The sequence below is a fragment of the Lipotes vexillifer genome, unplaced genomic scaffold, assembly GCF_000442215.2.
Source record: "Lipotes vexillifer unplaced genomic scaffold, Lipotes_vexillifer_v1.1 scaffold542, whole genome shotgun sequence".
NCBI lineage: Eukaryota > Metazoa > Chordata > Mammalia > Artiodactyla > Lipotidae > Lipotes > Lipotes vexillifer.
In genome coordinates this window covers 1,642,204-1,662,161 of record NW_006773166.1, presented here as the reverse complement: position 1 = coordinate 1,662,161, position 19,958 = coordinate 1,642,204, and the positions used below count along the sequence as shown (strand labels likewise).

The 19,958-nt window shown below is 46.2% G+C and overlaps 1 protein-coding gene across 1 annotated transcript in view; it reads left to right on the top strand.

The window, feature by feature from the left end:
• The window catches only part of ADCK1 (aarF domain containing kinase 1), a 109,585-nt gene that overhangs the window by 1,349 nt on the left and 88,278 nt on the right, over window positions 1–19,958 (top strand). Inside the window, exons 2-3 of the mRNA XM_007448146.1 lie at window positions 8,236–8,381; window positions 11,535–11,618. Coding sequence (XP_007448208.1) covers window positions 8,247–8,381; window positions 11,535–11,618 — 219 coding nt within the window. The 5' untranslated portion in view covers window positions 8,236–8,246. The remainder of the gene's footprint in view (window positions 1–8,235; window positions 8,382–11,534; window positions 11,619–19,958) is intronic.

Here is a 19,958-nt window from a genome sequence, read left to right as displayed (position 1 = left end):
CCCCCCCGCCCAACTCACTGAATAAGCCATCTCAGTTTAGCTATCTACGTCAGAGGCACTTCAGGGACCCACCTCAGGGCCCAGCAAGCCCTGTTCTCGTCCACCTTGTGCTCTCTTGGCTGGAGCAGACACACCTGTATTCAAGTTCTGGAGCACAGGCTCCGGACGAGCAGGCCCAGCGGCCATGGCTCACAGGCCCAGCCGCTCCACAGCACGTGGGATCCTCCCAGACCGGGGCACGAACCCGTATCCCCTGCATCGGCAGGCGGACTCTCAACCACTGCGCCACCAGGGAAGCCCCCAGCCAAGGTTTTTACCTTTTCTAAAACTCAGCTTCCTGATCTGTAGACTGAGGCTGTAATAGGATGCACCCCAGGATGTAGTTGTGAGAGTTACATGAGATGTTTAAGCACTTGGCACTGTACATTTCTGCTTACAATCTCACTCCCTCTCCTTCTCTTACCTGCTACTCACGCTTTGTGCTTGGTTTTCCACTGTTCTCCCTGAGTCCCCCTATCTCGGGATGAAGTAAGTGGAGAATTCTATTCCTTGCCTGGATGAGATTTATTTTTCCTGTCTACTCTGGGACTTCGGCATCAGTTGGGGATTCCTTTAATCAATATTGATTGAATCACCTTCTGGGCATCAAACACTAGGAAAGAGAGTGATTACATTTGGATTACATTCCTATCTACAGGGCAGGGCAGGGCAGGGCAGGCTATAAACCTGCTCAGGTCAACTAGATGGTCCCTCAGTATTGATATGAGACATGATGGTATCATCCACCTTGGTTGCTTTTTATCTACATCAATAGCCAATTTTCCCTGAAAACCAGATCACTCTCTCCAAATGTATTATTGGGTCTTTTCCAGTCTTGGGAGCAGACCAAAAGAAATACTGCTTGTTTGTCTAACGGTTTCTCTAGGAAATGGGAGGAGGAGCTGTGGTCGCTTTATGGGATTAATGGGATTGGAGCCCTAAATTCTTTGCTCTGTGGCCATTCTCACCTGTGCAGCAAAGAGGGAGCAGTGATTCTAGGCTTACTGTCCTGTTATGTGGCATAGGGAGGAGGCAGCAGATGGATAGTAGCTGAAAAGGCCTAGCCCTGTGAACAGTAAGTGCTTGGTTCCCTATTTAGTTCTGCACAGAGGGTGGAATTTCATTTGACCATCAACTTTTAATTTGTAGAACTTCCCAGACTCTCCTCTTGCCTTGTCTCAGTGCTTGCTAGTATGTTTCCTGTGGTCCAGCGAGATGGATTCCATGCTCATCGTTGATTTGACAATAACACAGCTCTGCTAAATGTTTCATAGCCTGGAATTGGTGGTTTCTAGTGAGGTGCTTTGGTTGATATGTGACATGCTGTTGATTTCCAGGGTGCCAAGCAGTGTCTTCCCTGTGTCTGGCACTGTTTGGGGGTGGTAGAGGGTCAGAAATCATAGTGACTGATGCAGTTACTTGAGAATGGGGTTAAGAATGTTGGGGATTGGAGGTCTGTGAGTCCCTGTCAGGGAGGTCACATGCCATAAAGAGAAAGGGCTGAAGGTCTACCCTGCCATTTACCAGCTGAGCCACCTGGGGCAAATCACTCACCCTCTCTGCTCCTTGGTTTCCTCATTTATACCTGGGGATGGTAGTAATATCTGTCTCACCTCACTGGGTTGTGTGGAATAACTAATGAGATAATGAGTGCAAAGGGCCGTGTAAAGATCAGTTATTGCTAGTATTATTATCTAATGGTTAGGTTTTAGGGTCCAGTGGCCCCAGGCACCGCCCCCTCCCACCCCCAACCAAAAAAAAGGATGTGCTGTTATGAGAAACAACTCAGGTGAAAGTCAAAAAACGCAAGTCAACAGAACAGGGCAGGTGATTCATTAGCAAAAGATTTAATAATGAAAGGTGTTTTTCATCGACAGACATATTTCACGGCTGACAGGGTCTTTTAAAATTGCTACCCCGAGGAAAGCAACTCATTTACATGTTAAAGACTCACTGACACCTTATGGAAAACTCCAGCTCCAGTCTATTTAGACACAGTTTGACTCCTATATCATCTATTTTATGTTTTTCAATTTCCACGTCTTTTATTACTGAGGACGTTTGCGTGAAAACTGGGTCTTGGGAGTTGTGTCTGCTTTGCTGTGCTGCTGCTTCCCCACTCAGAGGTGGGCTTAAGGCTGGGGTGGCCTCATTGCCTAGAGGGACAGGCCTGGAGGATGGTGAACCTGAGGAGGATGGGGTTCGGGGAGGGAAGTCTGGGAGGGATGTTGGGGGTGACTAGAGGAAGATGGCTGTCGAATTGTCAGCTCAAGTTTGTGATTTCTCACCTGGGAACCTGTATTGTTGCTGACTCTGTACAGGTCTCATAGGGTATAGTTTACCCATTCATTCATTCATTCATTCAGTAAATACTTTTGGAGCACCTATTCCATGTGCTAAGCAAGGTTATGGCCAACTATAGCCTGCAGGCCAAGTCTGACCACACCCATTACTTTACATACTGTCTATGGCTGTCTTTTGCTTTGCACTACAATGCCAGAGTTGAGTAGTTATAACAGAGATGTTATAGCCTGCAAAGCCAAAAATATTTCTATGTGGTCCTTTACAGAAAAAGTTCGCTGACCCCTATTCTAGGCAGAGAGAATAGCAAGTGCAAAAGCACTGAGGCTGGAATGTGCCTGGCGTGTTTGAGGAATAGCAAGGAGGCTGGTGCCTTTGGGGTGAAGTGAGCAAGGGGGGACAGTGGAATGGCCTGAAACCCTGGAGGGAACTGGGGAGTTGCAAGGGGGCTCTGCCCTGAGAAATAAGTGGGAAAGCAGGTTTATTTATTGAGATACACACTCCATAGACAGATTGTGGGCCGTCTCAGAAGGCGAGAGACCCTGAAATATGGGGTGGTTAGTTTTTATGGGCTGAGAAATTTCATAGGCCAATGAGTGGGAGGATTATTCCAATCATTTCGGGGAAGGGGTGGGGATTTCCAGGTATTAGATCATCACGCACTTTTTGGCCATTTATGATCAGCCTCTGAACTGTCATGGCACCTTTGGGTGTATCATTTAGCTAATGTATCACAATGAGCATATAATGAGGCTCAAGGTCCACTGGAAGTCGAATCTTCTGCCATCTTGGGCCTAATTGGTTCTAAGTAGTTTATGTCATATCGGACTGGGGCACGAACCCATGTCCCCTGCATCGGCAGGCAGACTCTCAACCCCTGCACCACCAGGGAAGCCCTGTGTCATTCTTTTAAAGGTTGTGCCCTGTCCCCTTCCCTCCTGTCTCACTTTGAGTAAGGTGGGAGCCATTGGAGAGTTTAGAGCAGAGGAATGCAGAGTTTGACTTAAGTTTCCATGTTGAGAATAGACTGGGGAAATTTTCACTCTCTCATTCATTCAGTCTTTTTTTTTTTTGCAGACTTATTTACTCACTTATTATTTATTAGCGAATTCTGCCCTTTGCATTTAGTGGAAGAGGCAGATATAGGGTCAGATTATTAGAGGTAAAAGCAGTGTACAATGAGACCAGAGAGGAAGGAGCAAGGAACTCTGAGTGATTGGCTGACAGAACTTCATAGAGGGATAATGCGGGATTGAGTGTGGGGGGATATTTTGGGAGATGAAGCTGGAAAGGTGGGTTGGGATGAGAATGGGGTGGGTCTTGAATGCCTTGCTAGAGAATTTGGACTTTTTGGTAGAGAGTGGGTAGGTAAGAGTGATAAGAATGCACTTGTGGGTTAGGATGATGATGACTTGTGTGGCAGAGTGAAGGTTGCCTGGGATGTGGGGAAGTGTTTGGAATGGGGAATGGTTGAATGGTTCAGGCAAGATGTGATGCGTTTCTCCCACCTCCTTTATTAATTGTACAAGGTTGTGCTGAATTCTGGTCCCTAAGTGCTAGGAGTTCTTCTATATAAGCTCTTCAGCTTTTCAGAGAAGAAGAAATGAAGTTTAAAATAACAATAAGGAAAAGAAGTCTCATTTACTGAGCATGGTAGGCATTCTGTTAAAGCAGCATCTCATTTAATTCTCACAATGACCCTATGAGGTAGGTACTATCAAGAGCCTCTTTTGTAAATGGAGGCTCTCAGAGGTTGTGGTTTGCTCACGGTCACACAGCTGGTGAGCAGTAGAGCCAGGGCTCTTCCTGGCTGCAGAGGCTGAGTTCCTGACCACCGGTTGCTCTGTACTGCCTTCTTAGTGTGGGCTTTCCTGCAGGCCCCACAAGGAAGGTCCCTGGATCACCCCTCATGGACCTTTTCGAACTGATGATCTTGAAGGAGGAAGGTGTGTGAGGAGTTGAGGGCACTCAGCCTAATTTAAGGCCTGCATCCGGGTCCAACTGGGAACCTGTGTCTTGGCAGAAACAAGGTGGAGGGGACATTGAGTGTGCTGCCCCTTTCGATAGAAAATACTACAGGCTGAGGGTGTAGAGAGCAAGATGAAAAGGTAGGGCTAGGTGGGGGACTGCCAAGATGCTAGAAGTGGGGTGTGCAGAAGTTGATAGGGGAGTAATAAGATCCTTTACTAAGCCTGGCATTGGGTGAAGACATTATAACAACAACCACAATGGCGGTGGTGGTAATAGTGTTACTGGAGGGGGACCCCTTCTAGGGTCCGGGCGTGGGCTCTTGTCTAACTCGGAAATGAATTGTCCAAGGAGACACACGTACTGACAAAACAAAGGGCTTTTTTGAAAAGGGACACTCCAGCAGAGAGCAGGAGGGTAAGGGAACCCAGGAGGACTGCTCTGCCACGTGGCTCGCAGTCTCAGGTTTTATGGCGCGGGGGTGGTGGGTTTTAGCCTTCCGGGTGGTCTCTGGCCAATCATCTTCTCTGTGCTCATATTTGGTCTGACTCAGGGTCCTTCCTGGTGGCACGTGCATCTCTCAGCCAAGATGGTTTCCAGCGTGAGGGTTTCTGGGAGGTTGGCAGGACATATTATGGGCGGGGGTCTCCTCCCTTCTCTTGGCCCCTCCCCAGTTCTTCTTTGGTGGCAGCTTGTCAGTATCCTGCTCCTAATTGGGACCGCCTGTCGTGAGACAACTCATGCAAGTGGTTATTACCGTGCCTGGCCAGGGTGGGCGGTTTTGGTCCAAGGTTCCCTAACAATAGTAATTGCTACTGTGTTCTTACTGTGTAGGTGGCACCTTGCTAAACATTTTGCATGATTTCCTCATTCCTCACCACCTCATCAAGTAGGCACTGCTATGATCATCCCCATGTTACAGACAAGGTCATGGAATTGAGAGAGAGTTAGCAGTCTGCCCCTGCTTACCCAATGTGTAAGTGATGGTGTCGGGACTCAGACTCAGGCCCACTGGATTCTGGAGTGCTCATTCTCAACCACCGTGCTCTCTCTCATCTGAAAGGAACGAGGGATGGGGTAGGGAAGTTTTCATAAAGCAAAGAAGATGTAAAGAAAGGGGACACTGCAAAGCCAGGTTTAATTTATTCTTTTTGTTTATAAACCCCTTTCTTGCAGCGTTAGGAACTGCTCCCAGGAGTTGGGCCAGAGCATTTGCTTTTAGTGAAAGAAATGAGTTTCTTAAATTATCCCTTTAAAAATAATTGCTTGCTGGGCTTCCCTGGTGGCGCAGTGGTTGAGAGTCCACCTGCCGATGCAGGGGACACGGGTTCGTGCCCTGGTCCGGGAAGATCCCACATGCTGCGGAGCGGCTGGGCCCGTGAGCCATGGCCGCTGAGCCTGTGCGTCCAGAGCCTGTGCTCCGCAACAGGAGAGGCCACAACAGTGAGAGGCCCGTGTACCGCAAAAAAAAAAAAATTGCTTGCATGGGACTTCCTTGGTGGCTCAGTGGTTAAGAATCCACCTGCTGATGCAGGGGACACGGGTTCAAGCCCTGGCCGGGAAGATCTCACATGTCGCGGAGCCGCTAAACCCATGCACCACAACTACTGAGCCTGAGATCTAGAGCCCGTGAGCCACAACTGCTGAGCCCACATGCCACAACTACTGAAACCCATGTGCCTGGAGCCCGTGCTCTGCAACAAGAGAAGCCACCGCAATGAGAAGCCCCCGCTCACTGCAACTAGAGAAAGCCCGCTTGCAGCAACAAAGATCCAATGCAGCCAAAAAAAAAAAAAAAAAAAAATTGCTTGCAGTCATCCTTGTGGGGTGAATGCAGTCATCTGGGGTTGCAAGTGGGTAGGATAAACTTGGAAGGGGGCATGGTTTCACTGACTAATTTGAACATATGAAGCCTCTCTTTATTAAAAATGAAATATTTAGAAGAGTGGTTCTCAAACTTTGCATAAAAATAACCCATTATATTTCCTTTTAAAATGCAGATTCCTGAGTCCTACCCCCAGCTTTGATGATTCAGTGGGCCAAGGGGTGAACTTCAGAAATCTGCATTTTTTTTTTTTTTTTTTTTACTTTGCTATATCATTATCATTATTATTATTTTTTGGAGTATAGTTGATTTACAGTGTTTCAGGTGTATAGCAAAGTGATTCAGTTATACATATATATTGTTTCTCAGATTCTTTTCCATTATAGCTTATTATAAGATATTGAATATAGTTCCCTATGCTTTACAGTAGGTCCTTGTTGTTTATCTATTTTATATATAGTAGCGTGTATCTGTTAATCTCAAATTCCCAATTTATCCCTTCCCCCACTTTCCCCTTTGGTAATCATAAGCTTGCTTTCTATGTCTGTGAGTCTAGCAGAAGTCTACATTTTTGAAACGGCACCCAGATTGATATTTATTTTTCTTAAGAGTTCCTCTGACCACACTTTAGAAATGCTGGCTAGGAAAAGAACACTGCAAAGGGAAAAACAATGGGATTATAAAAAGAACTGGGTCCAGAAAAGTCAAGAAAGGAGAGAAAAAGAAACAGAACAGGTAGGAATATAGAAAGCACAGAAGATGGTAAAATTAAATCCAAATACATAAGTGATTATGTTAAATGCAAACAAAATCAACTATATGCTATTTAGAGAAACAGTATAAAGTGTAAATTGAAAGTAACAGAATGGAAAACTATGTCCCTGTGGATACTTTAAAAAAATCTGTGACTATATTATGAGGCATGAGTCAAGATAGACTTTAAAGAAAATGCAGACAAGGCTGTTTGGAGCAATTGTTTCCATACAAAGGGGAAACAGAGGCACAGAGCAGGGAGGGGATGGTCACAGACTGAGTCCATGGCAGAAGCAAACAGGGTGATGACCTAAATTTTCCTGCTGCATTTGTGCCGGGCTTGCAGCTGTAGGTGGCTTGATGGTGGCACTTCTGGGTGGGACTTCTCCACTGGCAGCTGCAACTGTGGTCAAGGACTTTAGTCAGATATAGAATTCCTAGAAATTGAAGGGGAATCTGCCCACTGGCTACAGTGGCCCCATAGATTGTCTGTGCAGCCACCTGGCACGCTGAGCAGTACAAGTAGGGTGGGGAAAGGGAGCCGGGAGCCCACTTGGTCCCACTGAATGGGAGTGTGAGTTCGGTGAAACAGAGCAAATCAGCAGGTGGACCTTGAGCCCCTAACCAGAAAGCAGCCTGGAGGGCTGTGAGTGGACATAGTGGTAACAGCCATGGTGTTTGCTCTCAAGGAGCTTACAGTCTAGAAAAGGGGCTGTCTATTCTAATTAAAATAAATATTTTGAAAATCAGTCAGATGTGGAGGGCTTACCTGGCTGCTCTGACCAGCTGCCATCTTGGCTGTGGTTACTTCTGACCTGGGCATAGGGGGCTAATGACGCCTTTGTGTGCTTAGTGGTACAATCATAGTTTCCGTAAGAGTCGTTAAGATGCCCTCGCTTCTCTTATCTAAAACAGCACCCTTCATCACATATTCGTCGTCCTTCCTCTTACCCACTTCGATTTTCTTCTCAGCACTGAATACCTGCTGCTATTCTAATACATGTCTGTTTGCTTGTGATCTGTCATCCCCTCTAGACTGTAAGAACGTTGTCTGTTTTCTTGGCTCTCTCCCTAGTGCCTAGGACAGTGCCTGGTACTGTTGAAGGAAGAATGACTTTGACAGTTGACTTATGCTGGGTACTGTGCTAAGCATTTCACATACACGATCTCATTTTATCCCAACAGCTTTTGAGGTAGGTATCCTCCTGTTTTACAAATGAGGAAACACAGGTGCAGTGAGATTGAGGAAATGACTGAAGATCATGCAGTCTAAGTGGCAGAGCCTGGATTTGAATCTGACCACCTGTGAAACTCTTAACTGCTCCTCTTTCTCTGCTTTCCTTCTTCAGGGTCTGGGGACATGGCCCAGAGGGCTCTCAAGCTTGCTTCATGGACCAGCATGGCTCTTGCCGCCTCTGGCTTCTACCTCTACAGCAACAAGTACTTGGACCTCAACGACTTTGGCGCTGTCAGGGTGGGCAGAGCAGTCGCCACGGTAGGTTCTTCTCCTTTTGGGAGGGGCAGAGGAACTGCAGTATTACTTGCAGGTGTTCATACATGTAGCAGATGTACCTGCCAGTCACACATATGTGGAGATTCACCTGTCCCCTTACCTGTGTGAAGCTCCCACTACACAGTTGCACAGGCATGGGTGTGCACCCCTGTGTGCCTATATCCCTGTTCACACTACCTCTGGCATCCTGAAGTTAAACAGAGTGGTATTGCATGGGGTCTCTGTTCTGAAACCTGTACCTTTACAGAACCTCCGTATCTTATTTTAGTGACAGACTCAGGAAGTGGTCTTCTCAGGAAACACATGGAAAGAGAGCTTTGCAGCTTTGATTAAATTCTACCAGAAAACTTGGTCTGCCTCCAGTGAGCTCGTGAATGGTTCGTGATGCAGGGCTCATGCTCTGAGTATCTATGCCTTGAAGAACTTTGCCGATCCCCTCCAAGCTCCAAACTAACAGAATCTGAATTGAATATTTGACTGTTAGAGGCTTTCTCCAGTGGTTCAGGAACATCGTTCTGGTGTGATCACATCCTCTTTAACGCTGCTGAAAGTGGCTGTTCCAGGCACCCCTACATAATTGCTCCATTGGTGGGTAGAGTGCCACATGTGTCCTGCTTTCTTTCCTCCTTTGTCTGCTGCAGGATGAGCCCATGCTTTCTTCCCCTCGGTGTAGAGACACTCTGATGCACAGTCTGTCTGGGCTATTGTCTAATCATTTCCTTAATGCTCAGTGTTGTCCCGTCTTCTTCCTAGCCTGGCTCAGATGTGGTGCCTGCTCCTTAACGTAAACTGGGTCATAGACTCAAGATTAGCAAATAGATAAACAGGCCATGGCATATGTAGTGATTCCTAAGTGTTTGCTGAATGCCTTTTTTGGGCCCAGCATTGTCTTATATGCCTTAGGGGTAGAAACGAACTGTCCCACGGAGGTGCAGCTTTTTTTTAATATACATATTTTAATTTAATTAATTAATTTATTTATGCTGTGTTGGGTCTTTGTTTCTGTGCGAGGGCTTTCTCCAGTTGTGGCGAGAGGGGGCCACTCTTCATTGCGGTGCACGGGCCTCTCACTATCATGGCCTCTCGTTGCGGAGCACAGGCTCCAGACACGCAGGCTCAGTAGTTGTGGCTCACGGGGCTAGTTGCTCCGCGGCATGTGGTATCTTCCCAGACCAGGGCTCGAACCTGTGTCCCCTGCATTAGCAGGCAGATTCCCAACCACTGTGCCACCAGGGAAGCCCCTACAGGTGCAGCTTTGAAGGACCTTCTGGCTGAGGAGTGTTCATATGAATGGGTCAAAAAAACAATCTAGGGCTTCCCTGGTGGCACAGTGGTTAAGAATCCGCCTACCAATGCAGAGGGACATGGGTTCGAGCCCTGGTCTGGGAAGATCCCACATGCTGCGGAGCAACTAAGCCTGTGCGCCACAACTACTGAGACTGCGCTCTGGAGCCTGCAAGCCACAACTACCAAGCCTGCGTGCCACAACTACTGAAGCCCGTACGCCTAGAGCCCGTGCTCCACAACAAGAGAAGCCACCACGAGAAGCCCGCGCACTGCAATGAAGAGTAGCCCCCATTTGCTGCAACTAGAGAAAGCCCACGTGCAGCAACGAAGACCCAGCACAGCCAAAAATCAATCAATAAATTGAAAAACAAAACAAAACAATCTACAGCCATGTATTGTGTCAAGTTGCGTGACTCGGGTGACAGCTGCTGTGGGACCTCAGACACAGGAGTGAGTCCTGTGGGCTGGGGTCGGGATGAGTGCCTTAGGGGAGTAGGGTTGGATGGAACCTTAGGGATTTGAATAGTTGGAGAGGCGGGAGGAAGGTATAAATCAGTGCTTTATAAGGTAGCCACTAGGCTGTGTATTCTTTAAAGGCCTGGGCTCTGGTCTATTTTTGGGGGGGTGACGTTTAAAAATTTTTCTTTATTGACGTATGGTTGCTGTACAATATTATATAAGTTGCAGGTGTACAATATTGTGATTCACAAGTTTTAAAGCTTATGCTCCATTTATAGTTATTTTAAAATATTGGCTCTTTTCCCCATGTTGTACAATATATCCTTGTAGCTTATTTTATATATAATAGTTTGTATATACCTCTTAATCTCCTACCCCAATTCTGCCCCTTCCCACTTCCCTCTCTCCACTGGTAATCACGAGTTTGTTCTCTATATTTGTGAGTCTGCTTCTTTTTTGTTATATTCATTAATTTATTGTACTTTTTAGATTCCACATGTAAGTGATATCATTGAGTATTTGTCTTTCTCTGTCTGACTTATCTCATTGACCATAATTCAGGGCTCTGGTCTTGATTAGCCTTGTGCACCACTCAGGCCAGGTCTTGCTAGTGGTTGGTATTCAGCAAGTATATGTGGAATGGAATAAAGATTTGGGAGTATAGACAAAGGAATGGACTCCTCTCAATACCATCCTTGTAAGCCCCTTAATTTCTACGGGCTTCAGTTGCTCAGTTCTAAAAGGGAAGGTTTGGCTTTGGCAACCTTTAAGGCTCCTCTGTGCCTGAAGATACCTGGGAGCCTGTAATTTCCTGATTCACCAAGCGTAAGGCAACCTCTCCTGGAGTTTTTGCAAAGGGACCCGGAATTAAAACTTATGCTATTAGAGCAAACATAAATATGAAATGGTGTTTATTTGTGACAAAGAGGGGTGGGATAAGTTTATCCAACAGCATTCATCCAACTAGTATTTATTGAGCATTTACCTGTGTGCCTGGCACTGTGAAAGGTGCAGGGGATACGATGATGAACAGGAAGGACATGCCCCTGAGCTTATAGAGCTTAATTTCTAGTGAAGTGGAAACCATCCATATACAAGGAAACAAATGAGCCAGGTAATTTTGGACGGTAGTTTGTTATAATAAATAATTGGGAGTTCCTGTGGGTGGGGGTAACTTTAGATTAAGGGTCTCTGCAGGGGTAACATTTGTGCAGAGCCTTGAATGACAGGAAGAAACCAGCCAGATTGAAATCTGGGGGCAGGGCCTCTTAGAGGTTGGACTGCTTCTCTAGACATACCACCTGTGTCAGGGGGCTGCAGCTGCAGGCCTTGGACAGAGGAGTAATATTTGATGTCTGGTACTAAGCCTTCCTCTTCCTTGGTTCACAGACAGCTGTCATCAGTTACGACTATCTTACCTCCTTGAGGAGTGTCCCCTATGGTTCAGAAGAATACTTACAGCTTCGATCCAAGGTAAGGGACCTGTGGGACCCATCTGAGCTAGGCCAGGCCTGGATAACTCTTGAAGTGACTGCACAGCCAGCAAGCTTCTTGAGTGCAGCTGGAGGTGGGCAGGGGCAGTGTAGGGATTGAGGCTGGGGGCTTGGGAGGAAGGAGGGGGCGTGTTTTAGTGCCCATGGGCTGGGCTGCCAAGCTGCCATCAAGCTGGACCCCCCAGTACTGAGGTTATAAATCTATAAGGTGCTGCTGGGGAGGCTGGTGTGTGTGTCTGGGGAGGGCACGCGTCTGGGATGACTCAGGAGGGATGAAGGCTCTGTTCCTGAGATAACTCAGCTGGCTTCCAAACTGCCTTGTCAGGCAAAACCCAGTTGAGAGAGGTTAATTGCCTTCCTGTCCTCTGAAGGCTACACCGGGACCTATTGCAGGTCTCTGAGTGGAGCTGTCGACCACACACTCTGTTCTCATTTGGAACAGGATAGTTGATTTTGGTGCTGTGTCTGCATGTCCCAGAGAGTTGGGGGATTAAGCAAGAGGGCACTTGTGTGGGATGTAAGTTGAGTTTGAGGTCAAGTGTATATAACTTTGGTTCTCCCAGAGAGAGATTTGTGATAGATCTGTGTATCTTTACTCAGCCTGGAAGGCCCTTTGCCCCTTAGAAAATTCCTAGTCATCCTTCAGGACTCAGCTCAAATACCTTTCCTCTGTGACACTTTCCTCCTTAGTCATCCTAGGTGGCTGGAATAATTAATTTTTAAATTTTTATTTAAACTTTTCATTATGGAAATTTCAACCATCCATAAGGGTAGAGTAGTATGAGCCCCTATGGAACTGTCATCCAGCTTCAGAAATTATCAACCTTTTGCCAGTCTTGTTTCATCTACTCTTCCCTTTATTTATTCATTCCTTCATTTACTCCTTTATTCATTTATTTATTTATTATTATTTTTTGCTGAAATATTTAAAAACAAATCTCTGGCATCATATTATTTCATTTGTAAATACTCCAGGATGTATCTCTAGCAGATAAGGACCTTAAGAAAACCTTAACTACAGTACCATGATCATACCTAACAAAATGGATAATAATTCCTTAATAACCTCTAGTAGCTAGTCCATATTCAAATCTTCCTTTTTGGGACTTCCCTGGTGGCGCAGTGGTTAAGAATCTGCCTGCCAGTGCAGGAGATGCGGGTTCGAGCCCTGGTGCAGGAAGATCCCACATGCCGCGGAGCAATTAAGCCCGTGTGCCACAACTACTGAGCCTGTGCTCTAGAGCCCATAAGCCACAACTACTGAGCCTGTGCTCTAGAGCCTGTGAGCCACAACTACTGAGCCTGTGCTCTGGAGCCCATGAGCCACAACTACTGAGCCTGTGCTCTAGAGCCCTTGTGCCACAACTACTGAGCCCGCATGCCACAGCTGCTGAAGCCCGTGTGCCTAGAGCTCGTGCTCTGCAACAAGAGAAGCCACCGCAATGAGAAGCCCGTGCACTGCAAGGAAGAGTAGCCGCCGCTCGCCACAACTAGAGAAAGCCCGCGGGCAGCAACAAAGACCCAACACAGCCAAAAATAAATAAATAAATAAATTTATTTATTTAAAAAAAAATCTTCCACGTTGTCCCCAAAATTTCTTTTTTAAGTTGATTCAAATTTGGATCCAAACAAGGTTCATATATTATGTTTGGCTGATGTTTCCTAAATCTTTTTAAGTCTATAATATTTCCCCTCCCTGCTTTTTGGGGGAGCTATTTGCATGTTGAAGAAACCAGATCATTTATCCTGTGGAATTTCCTACATTCAGCATTTGGCTGATTGCATCTTCACAGTGTCATTTAATGAGAAGTAAATTCAACGGTACACAATTCAAAATATATAATATTTGAGCATAAAAAATGACCCTCCTCTCCCTGTTTCTTAGGTACCCAATTTTTCTGCCTGGAGGTGATCATTATTTCTTGTATATCTTTCCAGAGAGATCTTCCTACTTGGATTTAACCACTCTATGTTCTTTATTCCTGTCATAGATGATAGTTGGTTATGTGTCTTTCTCTCTCTTTAGACTATAAATTCTTTTAGATCAGGGATGGGTCTTTCTTTTTTACATCTCCTATCTCTAGCAGTGATGCCTGGGACTGAGTTGAGTTAATGTCTGTCTCAATGGCAGGCTGTACCCTGCTAGCTCCCTGCCTTGGGAGAGGCCCCAGAAAGAGAGTAAGGTTTGTAGTCAGAAGACCTGAGTTTGTGCCTTGGCTTTGAGAAGGTCATTCAAACTTTTGGAGTCTGTGGACTACAGATAGTTATACCACTTACTGAGGATTATATGGATAGTATCTGAGGCAGTGTGTTGTGAATGTAAATGTAAATAAAGCAGGTATCAACAATAAGTCAGATGTCTACTAGAAGGTATGCTCCATGAGGAAAGAGACTTGGTCTATGTTGTGTATCTTCACTTCTGCAGCACCTACTACACTACCCAGGACACAGTAGCTCCTAAATAAAGGTTTGTTGAATGAAGATACACATTTGTTTGTATTGGAAGATCTCAAAGTCCTTGTCTCTGAGACCTAATGCCCCCTGCTTTTCCCTACCCCCTTTTCTCCATCTAACCAATGCTATGGGCCTTGGAACCCACCAGAGCCACATTTTGCAGAGAGGTCCAGGCCAGGGCACAGGGACAAGCCCTCTGCCTTGGGGAATCTGCAGAGCAGACAGAGGGATGGATGTCGTGAAGACAGTTGCCCTTCATGTGTAAGTCATCTGGAAAGCAGTGGTGCTGCAGGTCCTGGAGAAGCTTGGGGGAATGCAGTTAGGAAGGTACAGTCTGGCAGTTGACAAGAGAGCAGCAGTGCGTGGTGACTGGCACCAGATAACAGGGTGCAGGCTGGTCCCTGGGAGTTGTGCCTGGGAAGGGAGAGCTGGCCAGCACTAAAGAGCACAAGTAAATACCGCAGAAGTGTTTTCTTGCATCGGAGCACTTATCTGTTCTGGTCTGTGAGACTGATAAAGAAGTGAGTGACGGGTAAAACATAATTATCTCACCTGTTAAGCCAGTGTCCCCAGGTCCTGGAGTGTGCCAGAGCCAGGAGCTTGGCAGGCAGTGACTTCGAGAAGCACTTTCAAGGTTAGTGCTCAGCTGGCTGGGATCGCAGTGACTCAGCTCTGCTTCGAGAGGGGGTGGGAGCCAGCGTGAAGGTGTGTTTTCTAGGGGCACAATGGCACTTTGCTAGGCAGTGAGAGTGTGGGATGGGACCCAGGTGCTTTGGAGAACGAGACTCCTGGTGCCCAGGATGCTTTTAAACAGAAAGGACGGGTGTGAACTTGCCTGTGCCTGAAGCAGAAAGAAGTCACTGCTGGTACAGATGTCCAGACGATGGGCTGGAGGAGGCAGGACTGAGTTGATTCTGACCAAGGAGTCGGGGTGTAGTGGACATATGTTAATTTTGCAGCACAGGAGCCACTCTTGTTTTAGGTAGCAACATCTAAACTTTCCTTTGGGGAACCACTCCTGTCTCATATACATGCCTTGAGGTTTGAGTGTAGCTCACTCCACCCTCAGGGTGGGCATGTGACTTTGGCTATCAGTGTAGTCCATTCCTCTGGCCCTAGTGATTGATTCAAGGATGAGTATCTAAGCCAGTGCTGGTCAGTGAACTTAAATCAGCTCCAGGACTTTTGGGGGTGTCCCCCCTGTGACACTGTCTTTTTTGCTGGATTAGCTGAGAGTATCAGATGTTGGCTTAGAGCTGCTGGCAGCCATCTTGCCACCATGAGGGGAGAGCCCATCTGTGAATGGAGCCAGTATTGTGGAGAGATATATTTGAGTCCTAAAGCTAGACTACCACTGGACTTTTCAGTTATTTATACCAGGAAATTCTCTTTTTGTTTAAGATGTTTTGAGTTCAGTTTTCTGTTCCTTGCAGCCAAATGAGTTCTGATAAACTCTTGGGGAAGCATAATTAGTGTTTTGATAGGTCACAGAGGACTAGTAACTCAAGGAAAGAAATGAAATTCAGAAATTCCAAAGCCCATGGAGGATGAGGAGGTAGAATGATGGTGCTGGGTAGAATGTGAGCCATTTTGGACCTAGAGCTCCTGGTCTGTCACCAAACACCTCTACTTGGGTCTTTGCCCCAGCTAAGTTTGTAAGAACTGAGATGAGAAGCTTTACTTAATTAAATACTGTGGATTATTTAACCAGCCAGAGAGGAGATCTAGAAGGACAGTTTGCCTTGATGGCTCCTTATCATTTTAATGAACAAGTTAATTATTTTCTATTTTTCTTATTTTTACATGTATTCATTGGAATTATTCTACAAGAAGTAGCTGTCCCTTCCCAATCGGTTATTTGTTTATTTTTATCAGTGTCGACTCATGGATATTTATTTTATTCTATGGGTTAGAGTCCAAAACAATCATTATTTCTTTTTATCTCTCAAATTGTTCTGACTTTGGCCATTGGGAGCTTCTTCAGGCTGTCTCCTGGGTTCTTTTGATGTGTCCCATCATGTTTTTAGCACTGTCTTAACTTGCTGGTACTACAAGTTGCCCCAGGCTCATCTTTTATTTTCAGTGCCCAATCCCCAGAATCAGTCACTTCTCCAAGGAGCCCTGATTCCTTTTATTGGAGAATGGTATTCAGAAACCAAGATGTGGATGCATGTTGCTACTGGGGTGCTGTTGTTTCTAGGCTCTTCCAGGAGACATAGCTAGGAAATATATGGATGTATACTTATTCATGCATAAACACATCTGTCTATTAAAAAAACATGAGTTCATGCTGATACCTCTAATTTCAGTCTAAACTCGCAGCGTTCATTATAGCCTTCTCCCTTTCCTTATATGTAACTTATTTCTCCAACAGTGAGAATGCCTATTATCTACAGTATATTCACTTATTTGTTAAACCCTAGTATACCCCAAATTAGTTAACACCCCTAAGGCATTCAAGAGCAGAGAGAGTGGCTCAAGATGAATTAAGGGGGTATTTGAGCTGGGTTTGGATAGATGCATAAGATAGGAACATGTAGCATTGGGGACAAGGTGATCTGGGCTGAGGTTGATGGGTAAAATTTTGGTGATTGTCTATAAGAAGCAGAGAGTAGTTCAGTGTTTAGGAGTGAGTGAAGGGTTATACTGGCAAGCAGAATTAGAGGTAGGTTGCAGAGGGACTAAAGGCCAAGTTTTATACCATGGACAGTAGGGAGCCCTGGAAAGTTCTAGAGTAAAGTTTTGTTAAGCTGTTAATGAATGACAATGCTTAAAGTCATCAGTTACTGAATATTTTCTGAGCTTCTGCTTTGAGTTAGACAATGAGTAAAAGTGGTGTGTGTGTGTGTGTGTGTGTGTGTGTGTGTGTGTGTGTGTGTGTGTGTATGTGTGTGTATGTGTGTGTGTGTGGAGAGGATAAAGTGAGAGAGTGAGAGAAGTCGCATGTGCCTTTTCCTTTCTTAATCGGAGTCCTAATATAGGGAGGGGACCTTGATTGTTGCTGTGACTGGGAATCTTTAGCTGAATTCAGTTTCTTGTTTATGGAGCAGGTCACTGGGCTCCTGTGGTATGCTTTCTGGGATGCTTCAGGTCTGCAGTATGTGTGCGTCATATTAGTTACTATGGTACTTAATAAATATTTGGGTTTAGGAGGTAAAGATATAAATACTCTTTGCCTCTTTGCCCAAGAAGCAGAACCAAGGAGATGCAGGACTCTGCCAGGTAGAGATCAACATGTCAGCTTTATTACTGGTAAATGTTGGGCTGGATCACATGTCTTGGGCCTGTGAACAAGTGGGCTTGTTGAACTTCACCCCTGAATTTGATAGACTTGCCTACCCAGGCACGGACGTGGCAGGACAAGCCTCTCAGATGGGGGCCTGCCTCTTAGGGCAGGGAGGGACTGAATACCAGTGTTCTGCAGGTTTGCAGATCCCAAAAGGGAGGAGAGAGGAAGAGGTGAGCTGTTTCTTCTCCCAAACTCACCAATCCGCTTGAGGATTCCTCCTCCCACAGGGAGGGAGGGAGAGGGAAGAGAGAGGTCAGGAGCCTTACACCTCTAATGGGGCTCCCTCCACGTGCTTGCCTGAAACTTAGTGAAAGGAGGCTGACCTGCAGCACTTACCGTCGGAAGGGGAGGTAGCTTTAAATTTGCTGTAAGAACCTTTTGTGCCCATTAAATCCTGCTAACAAAGGTATAGGGACACAGCCTGCTTCGGGCTTGAATATGGGCTGACAATTTCAGCATTACTGAAATCTGCATTTAGAGGGAGGAGTCATATGCTGTCTACCTTTAGAATTATGGCATGTGGTATGGTATTTTGGGGGAAAATGGACTCCACTTCTGACCAGTGGGTATTGGTCAGAGGAGCAGAATAAGGAGCTCAGGGAAGGTGATGGCTATTTATAATCATTCCATTGAACTTGAGAAAGACATCTTTGGCATCAGCTAACTCAAACCTCTAATGTACAAATGTGGAACTGGAGGCCCAGAGCAGGGTGTCACTTCTTCAGGCACCCCCCAGCCCCCTGCAGGTCTTGGCAGATCGCAGACTTGGTCTTGGACATCCAGATCTTGTCCAATCTCATGTTCTTTGCACTTTATACTTGGTTGTCTCCCTTTTTATCCACTTGCAACCTGGGGGAAAGCACCAAGTTGGATAGAAAGTAGAACCAAAGATGCCTGTGCAGCTTCACCCCATGGTCCGCACCCTCTGGTGCAAGCCCTGAGGCTGTGATGCTGCCTGGGGTGGGCTTGGGAAACACAGAGGAAGAGAGAGAAGGGCAATAGAGGCTTCTCCCTGGGATTCCTTTACTTATTTAACCCATCAACCAAAGAGTTATTAATTCAACAAATATTTGGACTTTGTACTCCCCAGTGGAGGGGAGTGTAGACCCTCCAAAGGAATCAGTAGATTGCTTTGGGAGTTTCAACTCTTAAGCTGTTGAGCAACTGCTGGTTTTGAGGATAACCACACTCCCAGCTTAGTGAGGGTATGATAACTCAGCAAGCATTTTAAAGCTCTTCTTGCTTTGCAAGGGGAACTGTAGCAGCGTCTGACTCTTCAGGAATATTCTCTGAAACCTGGGACTATTCTGGCCAAACCAGGACATGTGTTCACCATTCTTCCATCCACCTGTTATTTTAACCAACGTTAACTGAGCCTGCTGTGTGCCAGGTCCTGCGTCAGGCTCAGGCTCAGGCTCAGAGGATGTAAAGGGAGATAAGACTCGATCTCTGCCCTCCAGTTGCTCACAGTCTAGTGGGGGGACCAGTCGTGAAATCTCCAGTTGCAGAAGATCAACGTGTTTTCATTCTAGCTCTGGCCGCTGACAGCAGCTAACTCCTAGCCAGGAGGATCGGGGTGGGTGGGGCGTGCGTGGTGGGCAGGAGCCCTGCGTGGGAGGGGCTGCTAACCCCGCCTGGGGGGTGGGGGTACATGCCTAGAAGGCCTGGAGTTGCCTTTTCTAATTGTGTTGCTGTTCCTTTTGCACGTTTGGTGTCTGTCAAGCTGGCGTGGAGGCTTTTCAGGGAGTTTTAATGCATTCTGTCCCTCAGATCCCCTTTTGCTGCTTTTGTTTGTCATCATGGAATATTTGCCTGAGAGTATTCTGCACAGAGGAGGAGGGAAATTGAATCCTTGCTGTCTTGGTGGCTGGCTTTCTCAGAGTTTGTGATAATTTCTGCAGGAGCATGAGCTGCATTTAATGTGCTCTGGTTGGGTCATCTAAGGACCGGGCCTGTGGAGTAGGGAGACCAGAGTCTGCTACTGAATCTAGCACCTCCTTTTCAATTTTCTGCATACCCAAATCTTTCTGAGTACTGCATTGCAAACCTACACAACTTGCTGCGGTGGCCCTGACCCCAAAGTCTTTCTGATTCAGAGAGAGTTCCATAGCAGGAGGCTCTTGGGCCTTGGTGTGGGCTGGGGAAAGCCTTGGTGGGGTCCACTCCCATTAGTGGGGACCCTGGGGGAAAATGTGTCTGCCTTCAGCTTCCCCAGGAGATTGGGCCCACTGTGCGGTGGCTTCTCTGTAGTTCCCAGGCAGACCACACAAATGCCAAGCTGTCTTCCTGGTTGCTCTAGAGTTCTCAGTGACCTATGGACCATGGCCAATAACAGTACCCACTTTGCCATGCCTGCATACCTTTTGTATTTTTAAAAACATGTGAAATATATAAGACCTACAAAAAAGTATAAAAAATAATTTAGTGATCACCCTTATACTCCCTGCTCAATTTCAGAAAAGATACCTTACCCATATAACTGTAGACCCCTAGGTATTTCTTCCCTGATTCCAGTCTTCCTCCTGCGTAACGAGTTGTCATTCCCATGCACTTCTTTTTTTTTTTTTTTTTTTTTTT